Here is a 13,272-nt window from a genome sequence, read left to right as displayed (position 1 = left end):
ATGTCTGGGCGTTTTGTGCGTTCCTCGAAGTATCGTAAGTACTTTGTTCCCGCGCTTGATAGCTGCCCGCTGACCGTTGGGAAGGCCACGTCTTCGGGCGTTCCACGAAGAAGGTACTCCGCCGACTCGAGTCCAGGTCGCCCTCGACATAGCTTTTTAACTTCGGCTGCAGGAACAATGCTACGATAACCTTCGTGTCTCGCGAAATGCGTGGGATACCAACCTGGTCAAGGTCCGTCCGTTGCGCCACCGCCCCTGACCTTCGCCGCAGCAGTACCGATCTAACGGTCCCTCCAACTAGGTTAACCCCAAGCACATTGCGGTCAATTGGGAAGCCGGTGGTGGTGGAGCGTTCGCTGTCATTCCTCTTGAGGAACGGGGCAAGTTGCCAGACCGTATTCCTTTGTTCCGTGGGCACACAGCGGTGGTTCTTGACACCGACTGGTACGGTCTCGCGCCAACCAATTCCCACGCCACCATGCTGACGTTGCCAGGAATCCCTTCAACGATGATCTGATTGCCTCGGGTTCCGACGATGGAAAGGTACTCAGCCAACAATAATGCGGGAAGGCTCAATGAAGTTGTTGCTGACAGGCTCCAGGTCTTCCTCTGGCGGGTTCCAGAGAACTTCACCGTCCGCCCTGATGCCGATGCCGACGATATCCAGGACATCGCTCCTGTTGGCAAGCTAAGTGGCCATCCCAAGTGAACTATCCCTTGCGAACTAGTGATCCCAGGGTAGTCTGTTGACCCTTCCTGCAGAAAGATTGGCCACGTGCTCTTTAACCCCGCGGCCGAGAACGTGCTGGCCACGGCCTCAGGCGATTACACTGTGAAGATCTGGGATATCGAGGCCGGCGCGCCGAAACTGACGCTGAACATTGGTGACATTGTGCAGTCGCAGTCATGGAGTGCCAACGGCTCTTTGTTGGTCACCACTTCCCGTGACAAGAAGCTCCGCATCTGGGATGTGCGCCAGGAGCGTCCAGCGCACGAGACCAATGGCCACACGGGAGCTAAGAACAGTCGTACTGTGTGGTTAGGAGAGCGCGACCGGATCGCAACCACCGGTTTCTCCAAGATGAGTGACCGTCAGTTGGCCCTATGGGATATTCGTGCTGTTCGCGAGCCTATCAGCGGTTTCAAGACCTTGGACTCCATTTCTGGAGTGTGTATGCCATTCTGGGATGATGGCACCAGCTGCTTGTATCTGGCCGGGCGAGGCGACGGAAATATTCGCTACTTTGAACTGGAGAACGACAAGTTCGAGTTCCTGTCGGAGTACAAGTCTGCCGACCCTCAAAGAGGCATCGCATTCATGCCTAAACGCGGTGTGAACATGCATGAAAACGAGGTCGCCCGGGCCTTCAAAACTGTCAATGACAGCTACATTGAGCCTATCTCGTTCATTGTCCCTCGCCGAGCCGAACATTTCCAGGATGACATCTACCCTCCCACTATCGGCCTGACTCCTGCCATGGGCCCGTCCGAATGGCTGGGTGGCAAGGAGGCAATTCCGCCCAAGATCTCTATGGCTAGCCTATATGATGGCCAGGGTCTAAAAGAAGTCTCTGGCGTGCAGGAGAAGCCGACAGGTACCATGGACGCCCCAGCACCCAAGCCTGTTGAGCCCGAGCCCGAACCGAAGAAGACGTCTGAGCCAGTCGCTGCAAAGGCGGCGCCCGAACCTACTCCTGAACCTACCGCCGTGGTCCGTCCCGCTCCGCCCATGAAAGAGCAGGGTGCCTCAATGGCGGCCATGGTCTCCAAGTTTGCTGATGATGAAGAGACGGATTCTACGGAAGACAATGACGACTCCAGCTTCGATGAAGTTCCCAAGCCGACCGAGCGATCTGCTCGTCCTGTTGTTGCCGAATCCTCGTCGCCTAGAGTCAGTAGCCCCTTGCGTCCAAAGGAACCGGAGGCCAAGCCTCAACCCAGCATTGCTGTATGCGATCCCAGTCACCGCCACCCCTCTCGTCAAGCACTAATACTCATCTGTCCTAGACTCCCCCTGCTTCCTCACCGGCCAGCGAACCGACCTTGCCAGCCACCTCCGCCAACCGTGACATCGAAGATATCAAGAACCTGATCGCCGAGCAGACCAGGACGATTGCCTCACAGGCACAGCAAATGCAGACTCTGACCGCGGAGATTGAAGCGCTAAAAAGCAAATTGAACTAACCTTCAATACATCTTGTCGTACATTTGCACTTAGGTACAGTGTTGGAGGCAACAGTGTGAGCTTGAAATGTCATCCCTAGTGATTCGACATGTAGGAAGATGTATTGCCCCATGTGGATATGTGAACTCGTCCCTTTTTTTTGTTAGCGGATCTGTCAATAGATGACCTTTAAAAGCAGATCCAATTGTGTAAACCATTCTTTCAACGATTTTGCCCCATGAGGTCACGTCACCAGGTAGCGTAATCAGTAAACACCTCGAACCATCCATAGATTCCTAATAAGAGCATAGGAACACCCTGGTAATTGTATCGCAGAGATAAAAAATATATTGGACATTGTTGAGTGATTATCGAGTCTTGTTTTGGTTGAAGCGTTTCATAGATCCATTGTTGATCTTATAGGTTTGGTTGATGAAAAACGTGGACCGGCCGTTTAAAATCAATATATATCCATGGATACTTCTATCGACCTTGCAACCTTGTTCAACATCCAGAACGACCTTGCCAGCAAAGATTTTTCAAATTTTCAACGTCTGTTATTATCCCCCTCTAGAGTAACCATTCCAGAAAAAGGAAGAAGAAAAAAAAAAAAAAAAAATACTTCTGTTATTTTGAAATAAATAGAGCGAGAATATCTAAGGGGGATGGAAGACCTCGAACAGAACTCCATAAATCAGCGTCATATTTTCAGTTTTATCTACCAGAGACAGCGTAGCCTCGACAAATTCATATCCACTGATTGGACAGACTGAACCACCCTAAAGGGAAGTAAGGACATACATGAAGGTGAAGGCAATTGGGAATCAGCAAAAGGAGAGCAGGGCGCCGTTCGTGCCATGATAATCTGCAGCTGCAATGCGACATGTCGAAATCCATCAGAGGTTGGAGCTAGAGTTCATCCTCGTATTTGTAGTTGATGCGACGGCCGGCCACCACGCGTTCCTGTCGAGTGTCACGACGGTGGCCAGATTTCGCCTGTTCACGGCGTTGTTTTTCTCGCAGAAGGCGCTCACGGTTGCGTGCCTCTCGCTCCAGAGTGTGTGGGTCTTTCTCTGGTTCGGATGGGGTAGGTGCAGGATGTCGGTCTCGATCTTGGTCCTCACGACCGTCACGCTTAACACGTCGGGCGCGAGGATATGATGAGAGATCAGTGGCATTGGTGGATTCAGATCGGTCACGGCGGGATCGTTTGCGATCCCTTTCACGGTCTCTTCCTCGATTCCGATCATGGCCACGGTCACGGTCGCGATCCCTATCCCGCCCATGGTCACGGTCACGATCTCGGCGACGATCCCGATCAGAATCGCGATCTCGGTCACGGCGATCACGCTCCCGATTTTGGTCTCGGTCTCGGTCTCGGTCTCGGTCTCGGTCTCGACGTCGACTGTCCCGAGTTCGGTCTTGGTCTCTTTCCCGGCCGTGTTCACGTCGACTGGGACGGTCTTTGCTGGATCGATGGCGGCTGCTGATGCGACTGGCAAGATCACGGTGATCCCCGGTCTCTGAAGACGCTTGGCTGTGGCCATTGAGCGTGTTCTTCTCCGCGGTTAGGGCTATGTGGTCGGTACGGCGACTGTCACCGTTTCTGTGGCGACTGCGGCTTCGGCTATCATCCTGGCTGCGATGGTGGCGTGACCTATGCGAACGAATGCCATTTCTCCGGTCCCGATCAGTGTCACGATGGCGATGTCGTGAGGACCGGCGTGAAGAGACCGGGGATGGCGAGCGAGAGCGGCGTTCCTCAGTGTAATTCTCATGTGCATGGTCGGCATATTCTCTTTCGAGTTCTCTACCGCCTTCTCGGCCATCGGGCATCGGATGTGCACTGGGTGAGTGAGACCGAGAATCTCGCTTCTGAGAAGGCGAGTTTGCCCGTTGGCGTTCGGATGGAGCGTTAGATGGAGACCGAGATCGAGCTGGGTCTTGAGGGTTGTCGACGTTCCTACTGTACATATATCAGGAGTTAACTCCCAAAGACGGGTCAATTGCGCTTACCTTTGCAGTGTCGCCGGTGTATTACTACCTCCCGAGGATCGCCCCTGGGCTGGGAAACCGCGTTGTCGCAGTACACTAGTATTGGGCAGGCCCTGACGCATTGCACGAGGCGCGGCCGGTGCACCTTCCACGCCAGCTCCTCGTGGTTCTATAGGGTGCTGGGGCATCGGGTTACCCCAGAACCCACCGCCACGACCTCCGACGCCGCGCATGTAGCCACCACGTCCATATCCTGGTCCCATGTAGCCTTGATGGCCACCCGGCCCGGTTGGGATAGGCTGATCTAGACTGTCAATAGTAGGAATTCCTTGTAGCTGCTGATTATTCGCAGTGCCAGACTCGGCCGATGGCATCTCTGCGCTTCCATCTGCAACGTTCGCATCTGATACTGGCTCGGTGCCATCATTCTCAACTGCCTGGGTGGCTTCATCAACGCCACCGAGGGTTTCATGGCGAGAATCGCCTGGGGCACTGGACATTGACTGGCTGGAGAACCCAGGGTTAGCAGCAAGAGAGAACCCGGGACCACCAAACCCCCCTCGACCGGGGCCGCCCTGGAAATGACCATGACCGCGCCCGCGACCCCGGAAGCCACCTCGGCCAATCCCCGGTTCATAGTAACCCGACTGGAAGTTCGCGTTAGAAGGGTAAGATGAATTAGACCCGCCAAATGCTCCTCCTTGGAGAGGGCCGGTGCCATTTGCGAAAGCATTTGGATTGAATTTATCTTGGCCGCCTTGCCACATGTTTTGCTGGAAGTTGTCCCATCCTAAGGTTCCATACATGCCCTGCCCGTTGACATTCATTCCCATGTTCATGCCCATACCAGTCATGTTCATTCCGTAGTCTCCGAACATCCCCTGATTTGCGGCCATTGGGTCCATCGTCATGGGCATACCTAGGTGAACCGTGTCAGCGACTGAGGGGATATAGCAAAGCCTGGTGAGTTGCAACACACCCATTGGATTTGGGAAATTGAACATGGAATTGCCCATGAACGGATTCATCACACCGAAATTGCCAGTCCCGTTCCAACCCATGCCCGGGAAGCCTCCAGGACCCATATTCATAGTAGTCAACTCAGCTTGCTGCGACGTATCCTGCGGACCACGGGTAGATGGGGTTGAGTCATCAGGCGCGGGTGCGTCTCCATCGGTGGAGGGAGCGGTTGCCTCGGTGGCATTAGGGGGTTCTGTAACCCTATCCTCAACGGGTTCGAGCTGGCCGGCAGAATTAGTGCTACGACCTCAAAAAGCACAGCCAGAGGTTCATACCGTAGTCATCGCTTCAGTCACTCCAAGACCGGTGGCGTCCACGGTGCTCTTCTCCACCCCGTCCACCAGGGAAGTGTCCGCTGGGGGCTCATCGGAGTTAAGCTCTACCGCAGGAGGGGCCTCAAGCTTCTCAGGCCTCTCAACCGGAATCGCAGCGGTCCCGTTCTGATGGCTGATGGGTTCCACCGGCGGGGAGTCACTCTTGACCGGCGTGGGGGTTGATTGAGGGGGGCCAGCTGCTGCTTGGCGATCTTTCTCGCGCTTCTTCTCCTCTGTACGCAGGAAAGCCTTTAATGTGATTCGCAGCGCTTTATTCGGTTTGCACAGATCAGGAGATACTGGAGAATGTGCGCATACGGGGCAGGTGGTCGGAAGGGAAGCTTGGCCTGACGCGGTGTCAAGTTAGCATGTCATCGCATGAGTATTCGGTTGGCTTCTACTCACAGGTCTCACAGATTGATTGATCGCAGCAAGGCAGACGGAAAGCATTTACTGCCAGCTTGCTGCAGATGGCACATCGCAATTTGAACGGAATCTCATCCTGAGAGAGCGTGCTGGAAGAGTCGGTTAGAGAAGTGATAATCCTTCGCGCGGTAGCGTGCCTACCTGGCGATGTCCAGGAGACCTGCCGGGGGATCCACCGCAGCCATAGCTGGATTCGAAAGCTCAACTACTCACGACCCAGACAACCACAGTGGGAACGTCTAGTGGTCGTGGGATTGCTCGAAATGAGCATCACGTTTGGGGTACATGGAATTTGGCCGGAGAAACAATTCCGCCGGCGGCAGGTTTCAGGCAGAGGAAATGGCTGCCGCAGGCAGAAAATGTCATTTCAGACTGGTTTAGGCGCGAGCTAGCCATCCCAGAATGATCCAACACAGTTCAAAGGAAGAAAAAATAAGTATAAAAAATAGAAAATTATCATAGAAACCGGCCCCGCCGTCAGATTAGATCAAGTTATTTTTCGGGTCCATCACCGGCGCACTGCGATACCATCGTGTGGTGTCTTCAGTGTTGCGCCTCCGGGCAGTGTCATCATCATTGACTGGGATCAAAAGTGCTATGAGACAAGAGTGGAGAAAGAAAAAAGAATGAAAATTGAACAGGACTATAAAGTACATGCCCCATACCAGAACAACCAGAGAAAAACATACTTCTATAGTGGTGGCAGGCCAACTAGTGGAGGTCTAGCAAATCCAGCCAAAACGTCGAGTGAAAGAGGGAAAAAAAAAAAAAAAACAGGGCGATCCACCCGCGCGGAATTTAAATAGGGCGCGACCGCCCCGAGTCGCTCTTCACCTTTCCCCCCGGGAGCTTGGGCCAACTTCTCGCCGCTTCACCCTCCATGACTTGACACGCTCTCGCTCTGCCGCAGCATGACCGAAGAGAACTATCGTCCACGATCCCCCGACTTTTCCTCTCTACCGTTCTCCCCTAATCCTACTCAACCCCACGCGCCCGTTAGTCCTCAAACCCACCGCGCTTCTTACGACGAGTCGCCGTTTTTTAGCTCATACCAGCGCCCCAATTCAAGTCGCCTCCCCCAGCAGTACGTGCCACCCTTTCAGCCGGACTACGACGATATGGCCCGTCGGTCGTCGCGTCTCCAGCCTGAGGACGCACCCATTTCCGATCCCACCGCCGCAATGACAATGTCCGCCGTCGCACCCAGCATGTCGGAACCCCCCCAAACGCGCCCCGGGGCCGGGGTCGAGGTCAAGACCAAATTCCCGGTCGCGCGCATCAAGCGCATCATGCAGGCCGACGAGGATGTGGGAAAGGTCGCGCAGGTCACCCCGATCGCTGTGTGTAAGTGAACTTCCCCCATGCTACATGCTATCACTGCCGCGCGGTAGTTCCGACGATTGCTGACAATTCCCTTCCTCACAGCCAAGGCTCTAGAGCTCTTTATGATCTCTCTCGTTACCAAGGCGGCACAGGAGGCCAAGGACCGCAACTCTAAGCGCGTCACTGCCACTCATCTTAAACACGCGGTCGCCAAAGACGAAGTGTTGGATTTTCTGGCCGACATAATTGCCAAAGTCCCCGATCAACCAACTGGCCGTAAGCACGAAGACGACGGCAGCGACCAGAACGAAGGGCGGCGGAAGCGCGGCGGACGGCGACCCAAGGAAGAGAGCGACTAAGATTGGCATCGCAAAGGAAACGATTGACGACGTGGCTAGATGGGACAAGGCAACTGGCGCATTGATGGTCTTGTGATACATCTTGTTTTTTTTTCTCTATCTGCGATTTCATCGGGGCGTTGGGCGGATTGGGACTTGATTTGATAGCGCATTTTCTTGTGAATAGTTCTCCTCGGTGCAGCCCTACCTGTAGAGCGCTGCGCCGCACTTCGACTTCCAACAAAAACGAATGGGGCCTTAGTGGGCCTTGTTGTGTTGAGTGATGCTGGCTGCCTCTTGTAAAGCTGGTTACTATCTAGATCCACGCTTCGTTGGCCTTAGGAAGTGGTGTGAGTCCACGGGCGGCAGTAGTCGCTTGGGAGAATGTGGAGGCTGATCAACGCGATACACCGAGTTCCCACCCGGCTCCACTCGACCTTCAACCCCGTCGTCACCTTCCACTCCCCCTCCAAGTCCCAGGTTGGGAGACCATGCTTTCACAGGATGGATTTTGTAAGTGCTGGGGGACTCTCAGGGCACGAACTTCTGCTAAATCCAATCGCAGTGGTCTCGTCTCATCGGCGGCTCGCGTGCGCTGTCCAAATCCTCCCGGACCTCCTCGCCTACTGAACGACTCACGGCCTTCAAACGCGCCTGCAATGCCCTCCAGGTACGTTGCCTAGTCTGCTCGCCTCGGCCCTGACTAACAGTGTGTGGATATAGCAAATATGGCGTTCTACCAATACTCCTTCCGGCGAACAGTCCATCGTCCACGCGCGTACCTACATCGAACGACTCAACTCGATCCTGAGTGACGAATCCCGAGGGCCAGCACCACACCCCTGTGTGGCCTACGCGGCGTCCTCGCAGATTTTCGTGACTGTCACAAAGCTAGCGCTATCCTACTACGACGATGGGATTCTCCGATCTGCTACAATCTTCTTCAACACGCTTCTGGATGCTGAGGTAGATGGCGTTGTGGACAATCGTCTCTTTGCACGCGCACTAATCGACATGGTGCGTCGCGCAGATAGGTCATCTGAAGAAGTCGAAGGCAGACTGGTGGAGCTACTGTTCGGAATCGCGAATAACATTCGCATGCAACCTGCCATCCTCCCTGCATGGTTTGGGCCCCGGGCGCAAGATGGGGAATCAGCAGCCTCCAGTGGCACGGAGTTTGCTGGCGCGACTCGCAAGGATGAATTCCCATTGTTTTATCTACTCGTAGATTACGTTCACAACGATGGCCGCGCAGGCGACTTTGCGCGTACGGGACTGCTCTATCTCATCGAAACAGCACCACGCTCTAAACATCTAGAGAAATGGCTGATTGAAAGTGACTTGGCGACCCTGATGGCCACTGGCTTGGGAGCTCTGTATAGCCAGTTAGGCAGGTATGTCTAGCATGCGTGCGCCAAAATGCCAACCCGCTGACCGACTGCAGTCTGTCCTTTGCGCCCACCGACACCGATGTCCCCCGTATTATCGCCCTTTCCGACCATGCCAAAGAGGAGACAGCTCTGAAGCCAGCATTGGGTGAGGCCATGGACGCCTTCATGTCTTATCTTCTATTCTGGCAAGACACTATCGACCATTGCAAATCCGCCGAAGTGAACGATACTCTGCTGGACCATTTCCAGGTGCTATTCCTTGAGCAGCTCTTGTATGATCCCAGGTTACCCGCGTCTTTGGCAAGTGCTAATCAATCTTAGGTATCCCTCCCTGTTAGAATCGTCCGATGTGGCAGGCGGGTCAACAGCAGCCGTACTGACGTACTTGTGTCGTATCCTGGATTCGATCGATCAAGGCGAATTAGTCCACCGAATTTTGCATTTCTTATTGGCCTCTTCTCCTCCTCCGGAGGAACAAATGGACATGTCGGCCAGTCGACGAAAATCGCTTAATGTACTTGCAGCATTGGCTTCGGAGGCCGCTCAGCCCTCCCCTTCTCTTTTCAACCTTCGCGACCTGTGCCTACTTGGGCTTCAGTCCACCAACCGCCAAACCGTGCTTGCCACCCTGCGTTTGCTCAATGTTGTATTGCAGCGACACCACCCCTTCGCGCGGGCGCTGATCCACACCATACCTACCCAACCAGTACAGCAACGGTCTGTCGGTGCCTTTAATGCTGAACTCGAACAGCTTCTGAGTCTCGGCACATCCCTTATCACTGAGCATACTCTCCACGAATCCTACGACAACTACGTGGCAGATGCTACATGGCTTCTCGAATCTCGACTGTGTCTCCCTGTAACCACCGCAGAGGCCGCGGATGCGATTCCTCTCCCATTGCAGCTCCAACAAGATGACCCCATCGTGCAAGGCCTTCTTGGTTGCGTCGAGACTTTCTTCACGAACAGTGTGATCGTCAATCTTGCGCTTACAGGGTCACTTATGAGTTTGGCATCATCCCACCTGTTCTCCCTCGATAACTGGGTCTTGGTCGATCCTGCTCTGTACGACTCGGCCTCCCAGGAGACCTTCGAGGGGCTCGAGAAAGTCAGCTGTGCCTACCAGACTCCCACTTACCCTGCTACGGCTGCACCAACCTTGACAGCAGCACTGCGACGACTAGTAGATCAAGTACGTCGGTGGCGGCAGGACCTACCCGACTTTGATGTTCTGGTTGCAGCTCGACGAGAGCTATTGCACCAGGGAGACCGCCCGCACACCCCAACTTGCCCGCGGGAGCCTTCAGGACCATCAGTTCCTGCCTCCGTGGATCGTTCGCGACTCTCATACCCCGGATCCCCCGAGTTATCTGCCCCAGACTCTCGGGGCCGGTCGCCGCAGCCTAGGGACTCATCTGCAGCTGGCTCGCGGGGCGAGTCGTCGGTGCGCCCACCTGATTCGCGAGGCTCGTCTATCGCGCGAGCAGACACTCTACGCCAGCGACTAGCCACGCCATTCCCATCCCCCGCAGCGGCGTCACTAGGCCCGGATTCTGCGGAAGTCACCGCCGATGTCCAAGATGCCGATCCCGCCGATCCCGCGCTATTGCCGGCCACGACGCTCGGCCACGTTCTGACCAACGTGGTGATCTTGTATGAGTTTCTGCTGGAGATGTCAGCGGTGGTGCAAGTACGCGGCAGTCTTTTCGAGGAGGCGGGGTATAATTAAATACACTGTACAGGTGTACATAGTTTATTATTCTTAAACACTCAGTCTATGTACCTAGGTGCTTCTATCGCGATTATCCTTCTAGAAAATTCCCCATTTCACCTATCACTTATCGCCTATCGCCTTATCGCTTATCGGGTCCCCCCTGAAAGCGGGTCGATCGCCAAGACAGGGTGACGGATCCGCCTGCGACGATTGGATTGCGTGGACTTCGCCAGGCCAGGCTGATTTGTGTCAACTTCTTTCTCTTCTCCCTCTCCCGAGTCTTCCACTCACCCGATTTTATATAACCGGCATGACCGTCCGCCATGGCCCCGGAACCTGAGTTCGACCACGAGGATCGTGAAGATGCTCCGTTCCTCACCCCCGACCCCAACGCAGCCCCTGGCAGCGCCCATCACGACCATGCGAAGCCACCTGGCCAGCCGCAACTGGGCCCCTCGGCCAGCAAGATAGGCTTTCGCCTCAAGGTCACCCTCTTCGCCATGATCCTGGCTGTGGAGGTAGGTTTTGCTTTCCTCGAAGGCCCCATGGTTCGCATCTTGGAATCCATTGCCTGTCGCCAGTACTACACACAGGCGGATCCGTCCAAGATTGGCGCGAATCACCAAGTACCGGAGGAACTGTGCAAAGTTGCGGAAGTGCAGGCCGAGTTGGCGGCGGTCAAGGGGTACCACATGTTTTTCGATGGGTTACTGAGTATGTCCCACTGCACTCGCGTTCCATATTCATTGCCAAAGGCCGTGGGGACCTGACCATTGCACTCAGGTGCCCTCCTCGCTATCCCGTATGGTCTGCTGGCGGACCGTCGAGGTCGTAAATCCACACTCGTTCTCGGTTTACCCGGATTCACCCTCAATTCCATTATTACCATCGCCGTGATGTGGTTCTCGGATATTTTCCCTCTTCGCGCGATTTGGCTGTCTTCGTTGGCATGGCTGCTCGGCGGTGGACCCGTCGTGGCATTTGCTATTATCTGGACGATGATGGCTGATGTCACTACCGAGTCGGAAAGGTAATTGCTCTGTTTGATTCTGGTTGTGTTTGTTTCCCGGCACCAATTAACATGCTGTCTTAGGGCCACGCTGTTCTTCCAGTTTGCGATTGTCTCCATGGGGGCCGATTTTGTCTCTAGTGCCCTGAGTTCTTGGCTGATGACGATGAACCCATGGGCTCCGCTCCTAATCGGTTTTGGCATCGTTTTCGGTGGCTTGTTGCTGATCTTGATGCTTCCTGAAACAAAGCACGCCTTACCGACCCGTCGCTCGGAGGCATCCACTGTGGAGCTGTCCGAGCTGACCGAGGACAGCGAATTCAAATCTGAGTTTCACCAAACACGTCAGTCCGGCTCATTCCATCATGTCAATGATATGGAAGCTGGCAATGGCCAAGAGGCTCATTCGTCGTGGAGTTATCCGTCACGAAAGCATCCCTCGCTGTGGTCTAAGTGCCGTGCTAATTATCAATTTTACGTGAAGCCCTATCTCTTCATCTTGAACCGTAAGCCGGTACTGCTGCTTCTGACGGCCTTCCTGGTGTACCGCCTCAGTCGTGGCTCGTCCTGGTTCCTAACGCAGTACATCTCAACCCGGTACCACTGGACGCTGGCACAGTCCAATATGCTCGTCTCTTTCCGTCCGACCGTCTCCATCCCACTGTTTTTATTTGGCCTTCCCTGGCTCAAGAGTCGCGTGCTGGATTCTCGATGCAGCTCAACGGAGAAGGACTTGTGGCTGGCCCGAGGCAGCATTTTGTGTTTGAGTCTTGGCACTCTGGGAATTGGACTCTCTCCATCGATCGCGACCCTAATTCCCAGCCTGATTGTCCAGACCTCTGGATCGGGGTTTGTGTTCCTCACGCGCTCCATCATCACCACGCTCGTCGAACGAGATGAGACAGCCCGTCTGTATACTGTCATTGAGATCTTACAGTCGGTGGGCAGCGTCGTGGCCAGTCTCTCCATCACGACGGTCTTCCAGCTAGGACTGCGGCTTGGCGGGATTTGGATTGGACTAGCGTGGATGATGACCAGTTCTTTGTTTTGCATGGTGGCAGCAGCCATCTGGTATTACCGGCCTCCTCCCTCTGCCCACAACCCGGAGTTTGTGGTCGGTGAGTTCAACGAGGCAGATTAGCATGTAGATACACCATTTTGTATAGTAGAGAGAGTTGCCTGCAGACATTTCGACGATCAGCGTTGCATTTCATGATATATCACCTATAGCATTGGACACATTTCGATCACTGTATCACTTCGTCACTCTGCCTGATCTCCTATTCTCAATTATGATTGCATTGAGATCTACAGATAACTAGATCGAGTGCATGATAACAATGATGCTGATAGGACCTCTGTCACGTGGCTCTCACATGCAACGGCCGCATTTCTGCCAGGCGCAACTTTCCCGTCTTGTCCCTTCTCCCCCACCGCAGGCGCGATGGAGAAGTTCTCCCAGTTTCGGGATCGAGGCATGTGCTTCCCATTTTGATCCCTTCGCAACATTGTTCTCCTCTGCCCTGCGCTCGCTAACCAGCTTCGTAGGCTCCGGCATTGCGCCCTTCCTCCCCATTC

General features: G+C 54.6%; 6 protein-coding genes across 6 annotated transcripts; 4 read left to right on the top strand and 2 right to left on the bottom strand.

Annotated features, from left to right (window-relative positions):
- Positions 1–2,184, top strand: N7459_005397 (coronin; the record flags this gene model as incomplete). The annotated part of the gene is made up of 8 exons (XM_056944581.1): positions 1–34; positions 85–113; positions 173–232; positions 302–444; positions 495–543; positions 602–705; positions 763–1,948; positions 2,008–2,184. The coding sequence occupies 8 exons, from the start codon at positions 1–3 to the stop codon at positions 2,182–2,184; spliced, it is 1,782 nt and encodes a 593-aa protein (XP_056801464.1).
- Positions 2,185–3,060: 876 nt separating this feature from the next.
- On the bottom strand, positions 3,061–3,711 carry N7459_005396 (uncharacterized protein; the record flags this gene model as incomplete). The annotated part of the gene is made up of 1 exon (XM_056944580.1): positions 3,061–3,711. The coding sequence occupies one exon, from the start codon at positions 3,709–3,711 to the stop codon at positions 3,061–3,063; it is 651 nt and encodes a 216-aa protein (XP_056801463.1).
- Positions 3,712–3,738: 27 nt separating this feature from the next.
- Positions 3,739–6,104, bottom strand: N7459_005395 (RING finger protein; the record flags this gene model as incomplete). Its single annotated transcript, XM_056944579.1, has 6 exons — positions 3,739–4,130; positions 4,209–5,078; positions 5,139–5,400; positions 5,455–5,840; positions 5,899–6,008; positions 6,061–6,104. 6 exons carry the CDS (start codon positions 6,102–6,104, stop codon positions 3,739–3,741), a joined length of 2,064 nt encoding a protein of 687 aa, XP_056801462.1.
- Positions 6,105–6,830: 726 nt separating this feature from the next.
- On the top strand, positions 6,831–7,601 carry nctA (negative cofactor 2 transcription regulator complex subunit BUR6; the record flags this gene model as incomplete). Its single annotated transcript, XM_056944578.1, has 2 exons — positions 6,831–7,263; positions 7,345–7,601. The coding sequence occupies 2 exons, from the start codon at positions 6,831–6,833 to the stop codon at positions 7,599–7,601; spliced, it is 690 nt and encodes a 229-aa protein (XP_056801461.1).
- Positions 7,602–7,964: 363 nt separating this feature from the next.
- N7459_005393 (uncharacterized protein) lies at positions 7,965–10,700 on the top strand (the record flags this gene model as incomplete). Its single annotated transcript, XM_056944577.1, has 5 exons — positions 7,965–8,093; positions 8,146–8,250; positions 8,304–8,974; positions 9,025–9,243; positions 9,293–10,700. The coding sequence occupies 5 exons, from the start codon at positions 7,965–7,967 to the stop codon at positions 10,698–10,700; spliced, it is 2,532 nt and encodes an 843-aa protein (XP_056801460.1).
- Positions 10,701–11,008: 308 nt separating this feature from the next.
- On the top strand, positions 11,009–12,835 carry N7459_005392 (putative MFS transporter; the record flags this gene model as incomplete). The annotated part of the gene is made up of 3 exons (XM_056944576.1): positions 11,009–11,399; positions 11,469–11,715; positions 11,779–12,835. The coding sequence occupies 3 exons, from the start codon at positions 11,009–11,011 to the stop codon at positions 12,833–12,835; spliced, it is 1,695 nt and encodes a 564-aa protein (XP_056801459.1).
- Positions 12,836–13,272: the final 437 nt, after the last annotated feature.

Source organism: Penicillium hispanicum, assembly GCF_028827665.1.
Source record: "Penicillium hispanicum strain IBT 35686 chromosome Unknown utg000004l_segment0_segment0, whole genome shotgun sequence".
In the NCBI taxonomy this organism is placed as follows: domain Eukaryota; kingdom Fungi; phylum Ascomycota; class Eurotiomycetes; order Eurotiales; family Aspergillaceae; genus Penicillium; species Penicillium hispanicum.
This window is presented reverse-complemented; position numbering and strand designations above follow the sequence as displayed.